Source organism: Colletotrichum graminicola (genome assembly GCF_000149035.1).
Source record: "Colletotrichum graminicola M1.001 genomic scaffold supercont1.20, whole genome shotgun sequence".
NCBI classification, from domain to species: domain Eukaryota; kingdom Fungi; phylum Ascomycota; class Sordariomycetes; order Glomerellales; family Glomerellaceae; genus Colletotrichum; species Colletotrichum graminicola.
Window position 1 is genome coordinate 154,637 of NW_007361024.1, and position 14,528 is coordinate 169,164.

At 56.7% G+C, this 14,528-nt stretch overlaps 1 protein-coding gene across 1 annotated transcript; it reads right to left on the reverse strand.

Annotated features, from left to right (window-relative positions):
- Positions 1-2,142: 2,142 nt before the first annotated feature.
- GLRG_05725 (uncharacterized protein) lies at positions 2,143-5,456 on the reverse strand (the record flags this gene model as incomplete). The annotated part of the gene is made up of 3 exons (XM_008096410.1): positions 2,143-3,404; positions 4,671-4,678; positions 4,774-5,456. The coding sequence occupies 3 exons, from the start codon at positions 5,454-5,456 to the stop codon at positions 2,143-2,145; spliced, it is 1,953 nt and encodes a 650-aa protein (XP_008094601.1).
- Between the last annotated feature and the right edge of the window lie 9,072 nt (positions 5,457-14,528).

Sequence of the window (14,528 nt, forward strand, 5' to 3'; positions counted from 1 at the left end):
CGGAAAGTATGAAAACAAAAAGAATAGCCATCCGCTCGCCCGGTAGGTACCCTTTCCCACCATGTCCGTCCCTCCCCCCTAACCTTCGCATTTCCCTCTTATCTCATCACACCTCTTTTCACTAGTCCCCGCTCCATTCATCACCCCTGTTTTGTTGGGAACGTTACCCACAAGCAACTGAGAAAACATATGCGAGAAGACATCGTTCCGAAGAGGAGTCGGAGAGGGTCATCAGATGGCAGCACATACGGCAACGGCTTGCAGGACTGAGGCAGAGGGGGAAAGCACGGTAAGCTGACAAGCGCCGGAATGGGTGTAGCACGCAAGAGGCACAGAACCACCCGGACGACGTCGCACCGAGCCAACGGCGACAACAAGAAGTCCTCGAACGTCCAAACAAGGTAACATGGGAACCATGGGAACACCGAGAGAGAGAGAGAAAAACCCGAGCAGACCCTCCTCGCCTCACTCCCTTACCCGCGGACGATCCCATTGGTGATCAGCCACTCTCGCTTGTCGCCTCTTAAGACCATGGATGTGCGCGTAATAGTTCGCCGGCAACAAGCCGGAGTCAACCCGAGACGCAACGCTCCCGTCACCAAACTCACCAATACTCCAGACCGGCACCAATACTACGGCCGGATTATACCTTTAAATGCGGATGCAACTAAGGGCTTGGTTCAAGGGCCTCGCGAAATGACACACACACACACACACATGCACCACTTGCATTGGACACACACGGCGCAACGCACCCAGACGGAAACCGCCGGTCGTCTGGCTTGGCGCCTGAGTGCATGGCCCTGCGGAACTCGCATACTGCCTTGCAGGTGCGGGGGTGTGACTTGCGATCAAACCTGTGAGTGGCCGGCGTGTCCTTCGTTATTGTTTCTAAGAACCAGGTGCTTGAGATTATCAACGGGCCTGCGCTCGCCGCCACAGGGGGGACGGACTGGCGAAACTCTCACCCTCTCTCTGCCTTGCTGTTCTAATACCCTCGCCGACCTCCACGCTCCTCTGTCCTCCCTTTCCTTCCGCCCTTCCCCTCTCTATTATTATCATTCTCATCCCCTCAGCATTATTCCCTCGTGGTGAGCGGATACAAGCCTCCCCCCGGCACAGTCGAGAGGCACCACGTTACACCACCACCACCATGACATTTCCTGCTCCTGCATGAAGCACCTCTCACCACCACCTTGTCGTCCATGATCGCTCACCGGGATCGCCTACCGGACTTGCGAGGTGTGTATCACCGCACTGGCCCTTGCCGATGGTTTCCGCAATTCTCGGCCCGTTGAGTACATGATGGGGCAACTATTTGTTTCCCCATCAAAAAACTCGTCCTCCGGCCCCCTCCGCCCCGCCTTCGATATGTTATAAACACTCGACGGCGTCGTCAGCTTGACAAACAACTCTTCGATACAACTGCACACCGGCATATAAGAAGAACCCGGGACAATGGACAACACTGAGTCAACGAGGGTCACACAGACACATGCAACACGAGATGAGACGAAGCAAGATGGGTAGCAGACAAGATATCGCGGGGTGAAACCTCTGTTGAGAAGACGACGACAAAGTGGTCCGGAACCCCAGACGGCGATAAACACAAACGCATGATGGATGGCCACTCCCCATGGCCCCTCCCCTCCCACTGCCAAAACCTTGAAAGACTGGCCACATAGTCCTACACTTTCCAAGATATTTCAGCGGCTCAACGCTGCCACAGACACAACCAACCCGCAAACCCGGTAAACCCAAAAAAAGAACAGGACAAAACGCCCAGACAGATGCCAGAAGAAGAAGAAGAGAGAGAAAAATTCAGTATGTGCGGTGGACAAGCAAAATAGTAATAGGGTGGTTGTACAGGTGGTATCTCGTGACGGCCCACGGCCGCCGGAAAAACAACAGTGCGGCCCCGAAGACGGCGGTGGATAGAAACGAAGAGAAATTAGTACACAACAAACACAAGAGATGGACGAGGCCGTCCATCCCCTACGGTCAAAAAAGAGGAGCCAAATGGACCAATTGGTCGGCCGGGGTGGACGAATCGATCGACAATGCGAGCGAGAGGCCACTGGGCCGAACGAAGCGAATAATTATCGACAACGACCGCCAGGGACGGAGGAGGGGGTTCATCACTCATTGCTGACGCCGCTGCTGCGGGTCCGGTTTCTCGAGCAGGCCGCCGATATCGACGCGGCCGGATCGGTCGTCCCTCTGCCACGAGGGCTCGGAATGTGTTGGTTGATGGTGCGGGCCGGCACGGATGGGCGGCAGCTGGAAAGAGGGTAGAGGGGGCCGAGTGGTCGGCGGCAGTTCACTGCGAGGAATCTGATACGACGAAGGGCCGGCGGCATAGTCGGGTCGGCTCGGCGACGCGGAATACGACGGCATACCGGGACTCAGCCCGGACGTCATATGAGGAGGCTGCCCAGGAGACGGTCGCGGCGCGAGTGCGCCCTCGCCATACCGAGATCTCGCGGGATCCAACGTCGCAGACACGGGCGTGTGCTGCGCGTACGCCTGCTGCTGCTGCTGCTGCTGCTGCTGCTGCTGAGGTTGTTGGTAGAGATACGGCACCTCTCGGGCATGGGGCGACGGCGAGGGGTAGGGAAACCTGGGTGCCGCGTTGACGAGCAGGACGATGAAGTAGATGGACTCCCGCTTCGCGAGCCCCAACCGGACGGAATACGATCGCGGTTGTCCGTCGGCCGCAGCGAAAACGAAGAAGTCCTGGCGGTCCAGCTGGAACCGCGAGATCTCGTCGGCCTCGAAGCGCAGAGAGTCAAACACGCGCTCCTGCTCCTGCCTGCCGAAGATGGGGGGCAGATAGACCGGGTCTTTCCTCGACCGCTCATCCTGCATACTCCGCTGGTGGTTCTGGATCTTGTCGCGCTCCGAGGCCAAGACGATGTCGAGGAGGGACCGTCCCCTCACGCTGGGGATCCCGACCGCATCGGCAAATGCCGGGGAAGCGCGGGCGATTTCCAGCTCCATGGTCAAGAAGACGACGGGTTCCGGCGCGCCGGTCGCCAGGGGCGGCGGCGGTTGTCCGTAGATGTTGGCGTCGGCCATGGAGGCTCTGTCCAGGTAGCGCGGAGGGGCAATGGGCTCGCTTGGTTGAGACTTTAGAACGCGATAGGAGTGACTGCCTCGGATGGGGTCATCGTACCCTGAGATGGGAGGGCCAGCCGCCGAGTAGTGACTCAACGGTGTTCTCCTCGAGGCTGCGGCGGCGGCGGCGGCGGCGGCGGCGGCATCCTGGGGATGCTGGTATGTCGAGGGGCCATAACGAGCCTCTCGGTCATCCCTCAGCCGTGGGCGACCGCGCTTCTTGTGTTGCACGTCGACGCAGGCGTCTTCCTTTCCGTTGCTCGTGCATCGCGAACAGGGTCGTTGGGCTATATTTTTGTCGCACAAAGTCAGCAAGCTGCCATCATCATCGTCTTGCAAGAGACACAACCGAGAAAGCAAGCAAGCGCGCGCGCGATCCGGAGCTGTTGCCAGTGCAACAGCCCGCAAAAGTAAGTAAATCTGTGTCAACGAGCACTTGCTCGTCAATTCACATCAATCGCGTGGCTTAGACAACGCTGTGGGGTGTGTGTCCGTCTGTTCCCAGCTTCTTCACACACACCCTTATCCCGTCAGTCATGCATCCCTTCCGACACATCAATGACACGACCGTCTTGCCCACTGGGATCCTCCCGCGAATCCAGGCTAGACGGAGCAACGATCGGCCAGCCAACATCACCCCCCCCCCCCCTTCCTATCAGAAAGATCCTGCGCAAGAGGGAGGGGGGTGGGGGAAACCCACACCTCCGGTTTCTGTTACAGACATGGCACAGTTGGCCGCAACCACACCCGGCACCTCGGCTTGCGATTGGCGACTTTGCCGGATCCCTAGCGCGGCACAGGCAAGATTCGGGGTTCTCTCGCCCGGTGGCGCCGGCTGTCACCCGCTAATCCCTCTTCTCCAAGTTCCGGCCCGAAATGCCTGACTGAACCGGGTTCGGGGAACAAACGGATTGAAGGACACGGTAATGGCGGCGGCCGATCGTTGCGCTGAGTGAGGGATGAATGCTGCTGCTGACGATGATGAGGTCGCTCGCTCTCTCGCCCACTGGCGCGCCGAACACACAGGCCGCCAAGACTCGGAGAAGCCGTCTTCTCTCTCATCTCCTTTTTTTTGTTTGTCCGTCCTGATTGCCAATACCGCTCACCCATTCCCCAACTCTCGGTTTGAGTTTCCGCGAATTCAATCTGCCCGAACGGGACCATCTTGCTCCCCCTCGGCACCGGTCTCAGGCAAACGGGATGATCCCTGCGTTGCGTCAAGTTTCCCACACGCCAAAATGGGCCTGCTGGGTTAATGCCGCGCGCGCCCAGATATCCACTCCGGGAACCTCTTGGTCGGTAAATGGGGTGAAGGCTTGCACCCGCCCACTTGGGCGGCCTCCCCTCCCCCCCCCCCCCCCCCCTCCCTCCCTCTCAGAGAAACGTTATATCCATATTCCCTTGGGGTAAAAAGGGGGTTTTCCGCACCTTGTCGGAGGAATTGCCCAAGGAGGTGTAGATGCGAAAGCGAAAAGTAGGTGAGGGTGGGATATAATGGTGACCAAACAAAGCAGGAACGAAATGAAACTTGACAGGCGTTTCGCCATACGTACCGTCGCATCTAGGCAAGAAGAAAAGAATGTCAGTGTCACCGTGTCAAGATGCTAGCAACCGTCTCACTTCAACGTCTGCGCGCGGAGGAGGGAGTCGGCTTACCGAAGATGGGCTCTCTTGCATGGCACGCAGGCCGATGCCACATGGCCCTTTGTCTTTCTCTGCGTCTTGGGGGACGTGTAGGGGGCGCTGTCCTGGGACGTTTGCGACATGGTTGTCGCATAGCCATGCTGATGAGGAGGCCCTGCTGGCTGTGGCGGTGGCGGCCCAGACATGTGCATATAGGGTGGTGGTGGCCGTTGCTGCAAGGCCTGGCTCGCGAGATGTGCGTACCCAGACGGCGCATTGCGCAGGTGGTCGTCAGGTCTAGGATAGGCGTAAGACATCCTGTCCTGCTGCTCGGCGTGGTAGGGTCGGGGCTGGGGCGGCGGCAGGGACTGGTGCAGCTGCGGCCCTCGGAGTTCGGTTTGGTGTATCGTCGTCGCCGTTGTTGGTGGTGGCGGCGGCAGTCCCCCGCGGTATGCATCTTGCGGGCTGGTGGACGGATAGCTGCCATGCAGTTGCCCTCGGTCGCCAGCCTCTGGGTTTGCTTTGGGCGGATGAGGAGGAGGAGACCCTGACATGGGCGGAGAAGGATAGGCTCTGGGACGAGCAGGAGTCTCGGACTCTGCTCTTGAGGGGGTTGCCCAGGTCAGGTCGAGGGCGAATCGCGCCAGATCGGAAATGCCTCGGCGCTGGCCGAGCGAGGTAGACGACGTGTCGCAATCGCTGCTGATGTCTTGCATGGATGTTGTGTGGCGCGGGCTTCACTCGAGCGTCCGGGGTCGCGGGCTCCCTTCGTCTTCTCCCAGACGATGCCTCGTTTCCCAGACTGTTCCAAGTTGACACTCTGCCCGGTCCGTTGGCAGTCCACACCCGTATTGTTGATACCCTGCGGCTCGTGTTCTCGCTACTTGTTGATGAGTCCGGACGAGGCTGAGAAAGGCGTCTGCTTCGCGCCCGTCGTTCGAGGGTCGCTGTTGGAGCCGGTTTCCTCGGTTTCCAGCCAAGCTTGAGCGTCTGCTTCGTTCCGGCGCGCCGTCTTCTCCTCCCTTGGCGACGATGAACAAAGGCCCTTTTTTGTCTTCTTGTCTCTCTTCTTCTCTTCTTTTCGTTTTGCGCTGAACCGCGATGAATGAATGGCACCCGCTTTTCGCAAGATGGAGGAAGGTAGATTTGAGCTAGCCGAGTTTCCGAATATCGAAGATGGTGGTGGTGGTGGGGGAGGGCAAGTTCGCGCCGTCTTTAAAAGCACGAATTTCAGGCCTTTTGTGACAGATACCAAGAGAGGCGGCGGCGGACAAGGTCGAATCTGCGACCCTTGTAAAAGCAGGTGGGGGGAAGGGAGATGGTGCAGCTACTACTGCTGTGAGACGACGATGATGCTGCTGCAGCGTGATACTGGCACAAAAACAATCTTTTTGGGCTCCAATGAAGCTACCTGCGGCGATATTGGTGGTTCTTCGAGGGAGATGCTGGTGCGGGCGGCTGCAGGAGGTACCACGGCGGAACCTCAGGCACGGGATGCGGAGGTGGATGGCTGGATCCCCTTGGTACCGGTAGCTTGTTCGTCGGGTTGGACGCGAGATATAAGTGCGGGAAGTTAAGATAGGAAGAAGAGTAAATGTAGAAAGAAGGGAATTAAAAACAAAAAAAGGAGGGTGGACAAGATGGAGACCTAGCCCGCTCTCTATCCTGATCTCTTTTCTGACACTCTGACTCTCTCTCTCTCTCTCTCTCTCTTTCTCTCCGACTCTCGGGTTCGGCGGCCGGAAGTGTAGAAGCGTTGATTGTCGAGGGCGGGATACGTTGGAGAGTAAATGCCCATAGACTTTTTTTTTTCCTTTCTTTTTGGGAGCAGTCGATCGGTGGCTCCCGGTCGGTTTTTGTGTGACTGGAGAGTAGGCCTGCTGGGTCTACGAGGAGGAGGGGGTAATTGAGATGAAGCTAGCGTGGTTCAGGGTTGATCTGGACAAGAGGGACAAGCAAGCCAGGGAAGACCCCGGTCGATGCCTTTAGAGTGGCTGCTAATCAAGGGTAGAAGGCTATGCCATCACTGTCCCCTGTCTAACGACAATTCTCCGCGCGTCTCTCTGGGGGGGGGGGGGGGGGGTGTATGTGTATGTGCGCGTGTGGATATGGGAGAGAGGGGGAGGAGAGAGAGAGGGACGTTGTGTGAGGCGGGTGTGTGTGATAGAGTAGAGAGAGAGAGTGAGAGAAAGAGGGACTTTGTGTGAGTGTAGTGAGTACTGCCGGGATCCGTGTGGGTGATTACTGCTGCGCTCCGAGGCAACGGGTGTGTGTGAATGAATTATGGCGAGATGGCTACGGAGGGGAGGTGGTATTGGTATTGGCAGACATGGGCAGCAAAAACAGACAAGTGAGCAGCAGTTTGACCTGATGCAGTATCCAGGCGTGGAGAGATGAGTGTGTTGGACGGCGGTAGCGATGCCGATGGTAGCGTCGGGTCTGAGGGTTCCCCGACGAGATTAAAGCAGGCTCGTATGAAGCCACAATGCAATAAGACAGTGGGGGAGGCAAGAGTCAGTGCAAGCTGAGAGGAGCAGCGGGTGACGGACAGGAGACAGGGACAGGTCCGGAGACGGGACGGAACCGTGGCCGTGGCCAGGGCCCCAAAAGTAAGAGACAACGGGAGACGAGGGGGGGGTGGAAGCAGGGAGAACTCACGACGAGAATCAAACATGCGCACACAAAATAAAAGGCCTCTGTGCACTTAGCAGGGTCTCCTCTCTCACTCACTAACTCATCGGTGACCAGTGTGCAGCGTGGGCAGCGTGTGTGTGTGTGTGTGTGTGTGCAGGCAATGTTTAGAGGTACCAAATTTGATTTGGGGTTGCGAAGGAGGTATGGTTCAGGTGGAAGTGGGCAGGGAGGGGGGGTGGGCGTTGTCTCGAATGTCGGAACCGGTAGCAGATGGATATGTGTAAGGACAGCATATCTATCTGTATGTACGTACTGACGTCCGGTCCGTGGTGGGATGGGATGGCATACCTAGGTACGGATAGGTAGGATAAGATGGGATGGATGGTAGGAGAGTGGACGGGGGCGGGACAGGCCAACAACACCCGGGGGCGTGCGCTCTCTTTCTCTCCCTCTCTCTCTTTCTCTCCCTCTCGCACCGAGGTCCACTAGGAAAGGCAGATAGATACTAGACCCGGCAGAAGAGGAGCGGATTATCTCCAAAATTGACTTGATATATAGCTTGAAGAGACCGGTCCAAGGGGGGGGGGGGGGGTAAATGGGGATAGGCAGGGAATTTGAGAGACATTGAATCTCGAATGGAGGGGAAAGAAGAAAGTAATGTGCAAGAGATGCGTGTATGTATGGTATGGCTGCAGTGAAGAATGATTGATCCCTTTCTGTTCGCATGCCACGCCATAGGAGCAGCGGCAGGTTCGAACACAGAGAGAAGAAGAAAAAAGCCCACGACACCTGTCATCCATGGATGGCTCCCAGTTCCTGTCCTGTCCTGTGCCGTACACACACGAGGCATGGCGCCTCAGTGGGATGTGTAAGGTACAGGGTACGAATACATACGAGAGTGTGCCTGTGAGGGGGTGGGGGGGGGGGGGGGGGGGGGGGGGCCAAAGACGCATCCAAGTCAGAAAAGCAACGTACCAGGGACGTACATCGTACACTACACAGCTGTAGGTAGCAAGGAACGCATTGGCCAAGCTCACGCCAACGGTGTCGTTGCTTCAACGAGCTGCTGCTGCTGCTGCTGCTGCTCGCGGTAATACACTGTACTGTACTGTTGCTGGTAGCCCCAGCCTCAGGGTACATGACAGGGGAGGCAGGTGAGCGGGCGTGAGTGCGTGGGACGGGGGACATGGGGGGGGGGGGGGGACAAGAGGAAGAAGCAGAGCGGGAGCTTGGAGGGGCGTGGATGCATCAGAGCCGACGGGCTCGAAAGAAGGTTGTGGGATATGTGGAGAGGTGGGCGGAGAGGATCGACCTGCGAGCGCGACAGAAAGATGAGATGAAGGATTCAGAAAGGTGGTATTAGACGGACGGACCGAAAACCGTCGCAAGGCATGTATCAAGCTGTCCGCGACGGAGAGAGAAGGCGAGTATGGCTGATGGTATACACACAGAGGGAGGGGAGAGAGAGAGAGAAAGAGAGAGAGAGAGAAACATAGAATGTATGTAGTAGGTAAGGTAGGTAGGGGAAGGGTATCGAACGTGCTTAGCGTGGCATCGGAAGGAAAAAAGAACGACAACGCCTCTCTCTCTCGCTCTCTTGTCTTGCTTGCCTCGCCTTGCCTCGCCTTGCCCACGTTGGTTCTCTCCTGTAGTGGGCTCCCTCTTGAGTTCTACCCTGGTCTGCTCTCATCCTGGGCGGCTTCGAGGCAGAGCCCGTTTCCAGATTCCGACACGATTACGATTAGAGACACGCTTGGGCTACCCGTACGCATAGGCTGGACAGGGAGGGGAAGCGAGTCTTAGCGGGCGCTTGGTGGCACCTGAGGAGAGACAGACGGCACGTAACGCCCTAGCGCATGACGGACTAATGGAGGCGGCGCTGACGGCGTGCTTGCTTGTCAACAATCCCAATGAGAGAAGCTTGTCACGCTCAGGCCTGGACCTGGCGTCTGTACCGGCAGCATCTTGATGTCATGTTTTCGTGGCTATCGCTTCCATCTCCCGTCAAGGCTCGGCGGTACTGCACTGCGCATGGGCTGATCTAGTGTGCTGGGGGTCGGACGGTAATACTGCATGGCATCCGAGCTAGGCAGTAGTGTCCGTGCCTGTGCCCGCGTTGGGGCCACTGCAGTCGACAAGTGAGATGGATGCCCAGGGCCGAGCCGAGTCGTACGTACGTGGTGTAGGTAATGCCCGATCGATCCTGGGACACACGACGCAGTGTACGGATAGGATGAGTTAGCTACTCCGTAGTTTAGATGCATCGTGGGTCGGTCGTTCAGCCGTCGCGACCCCGGCTTCCTTCCTGCAAGCCCGCTCAACGTCGTCGAGTCTACTCGTGCTCGGTTCCAAGCTGACCCGAACAAAAGAAGGTCCCGTTTGCGTGGCGACGTCAAGAGTCAGGGGCCTCGGGGGCGGCGGTCCGGCTTGTAGTGTGTTACTATGGCAATACCTACCAGTACGATTACACAGGCACACAGGGTAATGTATACCATGCTGGTTGGGATATACATACTCTGTATCCGTACACTAGTGGGCATGTCTCGCCTTGCTGGACGGGAAGTCATGACGCCAATAATGGCGAACAGGGCCCCGGTGAAGAAAGCCAGCGTGTTCAATTTCTCCTTCAGCCGCCTCTTGTGGGTAGCGTGGTTGCCACCACCGGACGGATAACACCTTAAAATTTGCATGGCTGACGGCCAGCCCGGAACGGGCAAGGCGAACATGACAAGCAGAGGGGAGGGTGCAGCGCGGTGCTGAGATGGGGTATGAGGCTTGACGCCACACCGCCCTTGAAGGATAGATGAACGACTGACAGGATGGCGACATGGACCGGGCATGGTCGGCCGTTGGCGAAGAAGCTTGAAGAGCCCGCTGTTGCCGTCACTCTCCACCAACCCGGGCCGGCTTAAGCATGGGCTTCCACGTCCATGTCCATGTCGACGTCCACTTCCACTTCCATTTTCACTCGCGCGTCCACTTCTTCATTTACTTGACCGTTGACGTGCGGGCTTGGGTACCAAACTATGTAGAGTGCTGCGCGCGCGCGCTTGTGTGGCTGTGGCCTGAAACGAGATTGGATAAGAGACGAGATGAAAGTTGCTTCGAGGTTTGAGTACTGCGGGCGGTCGGTCGACTTCGTCGCTCCAAAGTCCTGGAACCGCATGTTAAGCGAAGCACATGCACTGCTGCCGGCATGCCTCTTGGAGAAAAAAATAAAATAAGGAAAAACAGGCCATACCCCCCCCCCCCCCCCCCCTGCTCCATCATGCACCAGTGCTTCCCGGTTCCCTTGGACAGATAGCGGCGAGTGGCATCTCGACGCGACGTATAAATGAAGAGAATAATAATAGGTAGGAATAATAAGAAAGAAAGAAAAAAAAACCTGGGTGCCACATGGCAGAGGGCTGAGTCGAGAATCGGATGTATTCCGAGATGGTGTGTACAATACTCCGTACTCCGCAAGTATAAGTCGTGGCGGCTGGGGACGTCGGGGCTAGAGCGCGGAGTCGTAAGTGTACAAGTATGCCTGGGCTGGGGGTGGCTGACACCAGCCCGCTCAAGCGCACTTTTGCTCCCTCTCCAAAGTCCTTTTTGTTTACTTGCTTTCTTTCTTCTTCTTTTTTTTCTTCTCTCCTCCCTGAAACCATGATGGCGGTACTCCGTATTGCCCGTGACACAATGTCCGCTTGTGTGGTCCTTGTTGTAAAGGGGTTGCTGGGCTCAGGAATAGGAACAAGAAGGTTTCCTGACCTCTGTCTACCAGAAACAGACTAGAGACGGGTCCTCGTTCTTTTCTTCGTCTTTTCGCGAGTTAGTGGATGCTGCTCCCACATGCCAGGGACCACCCTTTTCTCTGTTTGCGTTACCGACCCGAATAGCATCACATCTTTCCATCTAACACCCAGCTATGCCAGTCAGCCCGTACGGGGGCTTCTCGTCGTGCCGGGGTAGGGAAAGGAGTCTCGTGGGCGCCCCCAAAAAAAAAATGCAGCTGCAACGGTGCACTGACCGGCCTGTCCCAGTCACTACCCACTGCCCGCGCTGCCACCGCATTTCCTTTCCAGTGTCCAGTATTCAATACCTAGCATCCAGGCACCTTGCCTTAGGAACGGCACCGACGCCGTTCGTCCGGGGGGGGGGGGGGGGCTAGGAGCTCGGGGCCTTTCACTGAGCGAGATGAAAGACCCCCCTCTAGAGAGACGAAGCCGTACCGATGCGTTGCGCACTGCTCAACTGGTGCCCGGCCAGCTCCCACCAGCCCTGAACCTCATATTGTCTTCAGTTGAGCCGTCCGCGACGAAATGAAGCCACAGGTTGACGAGAAGAAGCGTGGCACCCCTGGCGTTGGCTGGTCTGGCCCCCCTTCGAGCCATGGGGGAGACATGGAGGTCCAGAGAGGAAAGAAAATAAACCACCGGGCCATCACCAACAGCCCCTGTCAATCTTTAATAATGCCGCTCAGTACTATATGGTGATGTCGGCTTACCTGAAAGCCAAGTACCAGATATGCGATTCCAATCTCCGGACTACAGTAGCGTAGTCGTATCGATGCCGTCGTCCTTGCCAACGTCATCTAGATGACTTGCCGCTGCCGCGAACAAAGGCATCGCGCCGCGCCCCGCGTCATGCGGCAACAACCCAACTCGGGTTGGCATTCGTGGGTGGATGAAAGCCGCCGTTATCCCTCCGTGCCACTTGCTGTCTTTCTCCACGGTATATCTGTGCAACTACGTCGCCCTTGACAGTGGGCGGCAAGACTGAACCAGCGAATTGGGCAAGCCGGCCCGCGGTATCTTGATTGTCGGCGCCGCTAGTCAGGGAAACTGCATGTTGTTCGATTTCTTCTAGGCCCGGCAAAATTCTTTGGGAAGGATTGGTAAATCTCACTGCAGCTGTGGTGCCGCCGCACAGGGTGGTATCTGTGTCCATGTGAGCCTGCAATGTTGCCGCCCGAGCGGGTATGGTGGTGGCCCTCTACTCCCACCCCCTCCATTCGCTGGGCACGGCCGGGGTTGCCTGCAAAGTTCAGGTGGCTTTGCCTCGAATATTCTCGTAGGTTTTCTTCCTTCCTGGTTCGATGGCAATCCTCTTCATTCAGCATAGCTACCGCACAGTGGAGCAGATAATCGAAAGTGCCGGTATCGCGATTGTGATTGCAATGAAGGGACACCCATCTCGAGTGGAGTTGGCGAATTGGGGAAACACTACGGAGTAGTGTAGGTAGTGTAGCTGCGAGTGGCATGCCGTGGAGTCGAGTGAGTGCCGCTTCCCAACTAAGTACCGCCCATGTAGCAGAACCTTGACACCAATTGAGAATGAGACGAAGCGTCTTATGCAGCCGTCGTATGCACCTTGTTCGCGTCATGCTTGCCGTCGTCCTCCATTGGGTCTTTGAATCCTATTCGACGTGCCTGTTCGAGCTATCTGCGTGTGTGCCCAGAGATCGTCGAATTCAGGCACCGTCAACCCGTCAGATCAGCCAAATGTCAACCATGGCTTCCTTGCCGCTGCTGCCCCTCCCTCCTCGACCGTCTGGTTTGGTTGCTTCCCAGGGTGAGATCAAAATCCACCAACAGGATACCAGCCTGACCCCCACCCAAGTCATGCCCTCGGTCTTATTCGGGTGCCCTGATGTGACTGTGCCATCCCGAATAGGGACCCTGACACATGGTCCCTTAGATGACTGACTGATGACTGGACCCAGCTTTCATCTTGCTTGACCGGTCAACTGTGCCATCTATCTTGGCCCAGAGTGCAAGACGGGTGGTTTTTGTGAATGAGTGGCTGGATGGATTTGTTGATGGGGGTTTCTTCATCAACCCCCCCTCTCCCCATTTAACCAAGTATATTTCATGTCATGGATTCTAGGTCGGTGTGGTCCGTTTCTTTTGTATTTGCGTGCAATGGAAGGCACCCGAGTTGGCACGGAGTACGAAAGAGACGTTATCGTCTGGACATCATACTCGCAGGCAAAAGTAGAAGTCGTTGGCCTGTCGCAGCCGCTCGTAGGTGTGTGTGCCTGGGTTTTCTCCCGCTAAGCGATGTCTGCGTTTGTTCCACAGGCAATCGTGGCTGCTTTTCCACAGCGAAACTCGTGGTTCCAGGTCGCCTATTAAGATTAGCAGCTTCCAGGGCCAGGTGTCGGTAAGCCGCATATGCGACAAGGTTCCTTTGCTTCGTGCCAGGCAAGAGACAATGTTGGTGGGGAGTCTCTCCGCAAAACCACATGTAGAATCAAGCCAAACCATGAAATTTTCCACGGTGTGTCCCATCGGCTGTCGTCACGTCACCTCGGTGTGTCGTCCTATACCTTTTGGCTTGGGCTGTTCGCGGCCTCTCGCCCCCATGCCCCTCCCTCCCCTTTTCAGGCATGCCTGGCCGATTCCCAAGACAGAACTTATGTCTCGAGAACTTCGCGTGGATCCTCTGATTGAACGAAAATAGCCGTCCTTCCGGGTAGTTCATGCACGTTTTCTTCCAGCCAGGTTCATTGGGCTGATAACAGAGCTCGCGGAGGCAGGTTGTCTTGATCCTGGTAGTTATCGATCTGCAGGGCGCTCGGCTGGTATCTGCGTCCCGCGCTGATACCACGGACGCTGGGTTGGCCCTGGTTGCGCCGCTAGCAAAAGCGCCGCAGGTCGTCTTTTCCACCCTGGTCCCGGCAGACATGCCTTGCCCAGGTCCCATCGTCGTCTGATGACCTAAAGAAAAACGACAAACGGACTTGCTCTCCGTCAAAGCATTTGGCCGGGAAATTGAGCAAATGATGGTGCCCGGATTGACCCAAGTCATACACTCGGACGATTATTGGGATTGTTGAGGTCCAGGTTCCCACACCATGTCGGATCTGCTGCCGTTCTCCCTCCTCTTCCCCGGCACATCTTTGTAAATCGTCCGACAACATGGAGATGCTGCTTGTAGTTTATAGTGCAAGAAAGGCGTCTAGCTCGTGCGACGTCTTTTTCCTGCATCGTGTATTGTCAAAGAACAGGTTCCAGGTTTTTCTGCAATGCAATCGCCACGATAGCCTGGGTTTGACACCAGAGAAAGATCTGTATATTACATCTAGGGCGCGCTCACTGCCTATCGTTGCTGGGAAATGTTGTTAGACGACATCTGAGTCGGATGACGGTACGGAGATGCGGGCATTC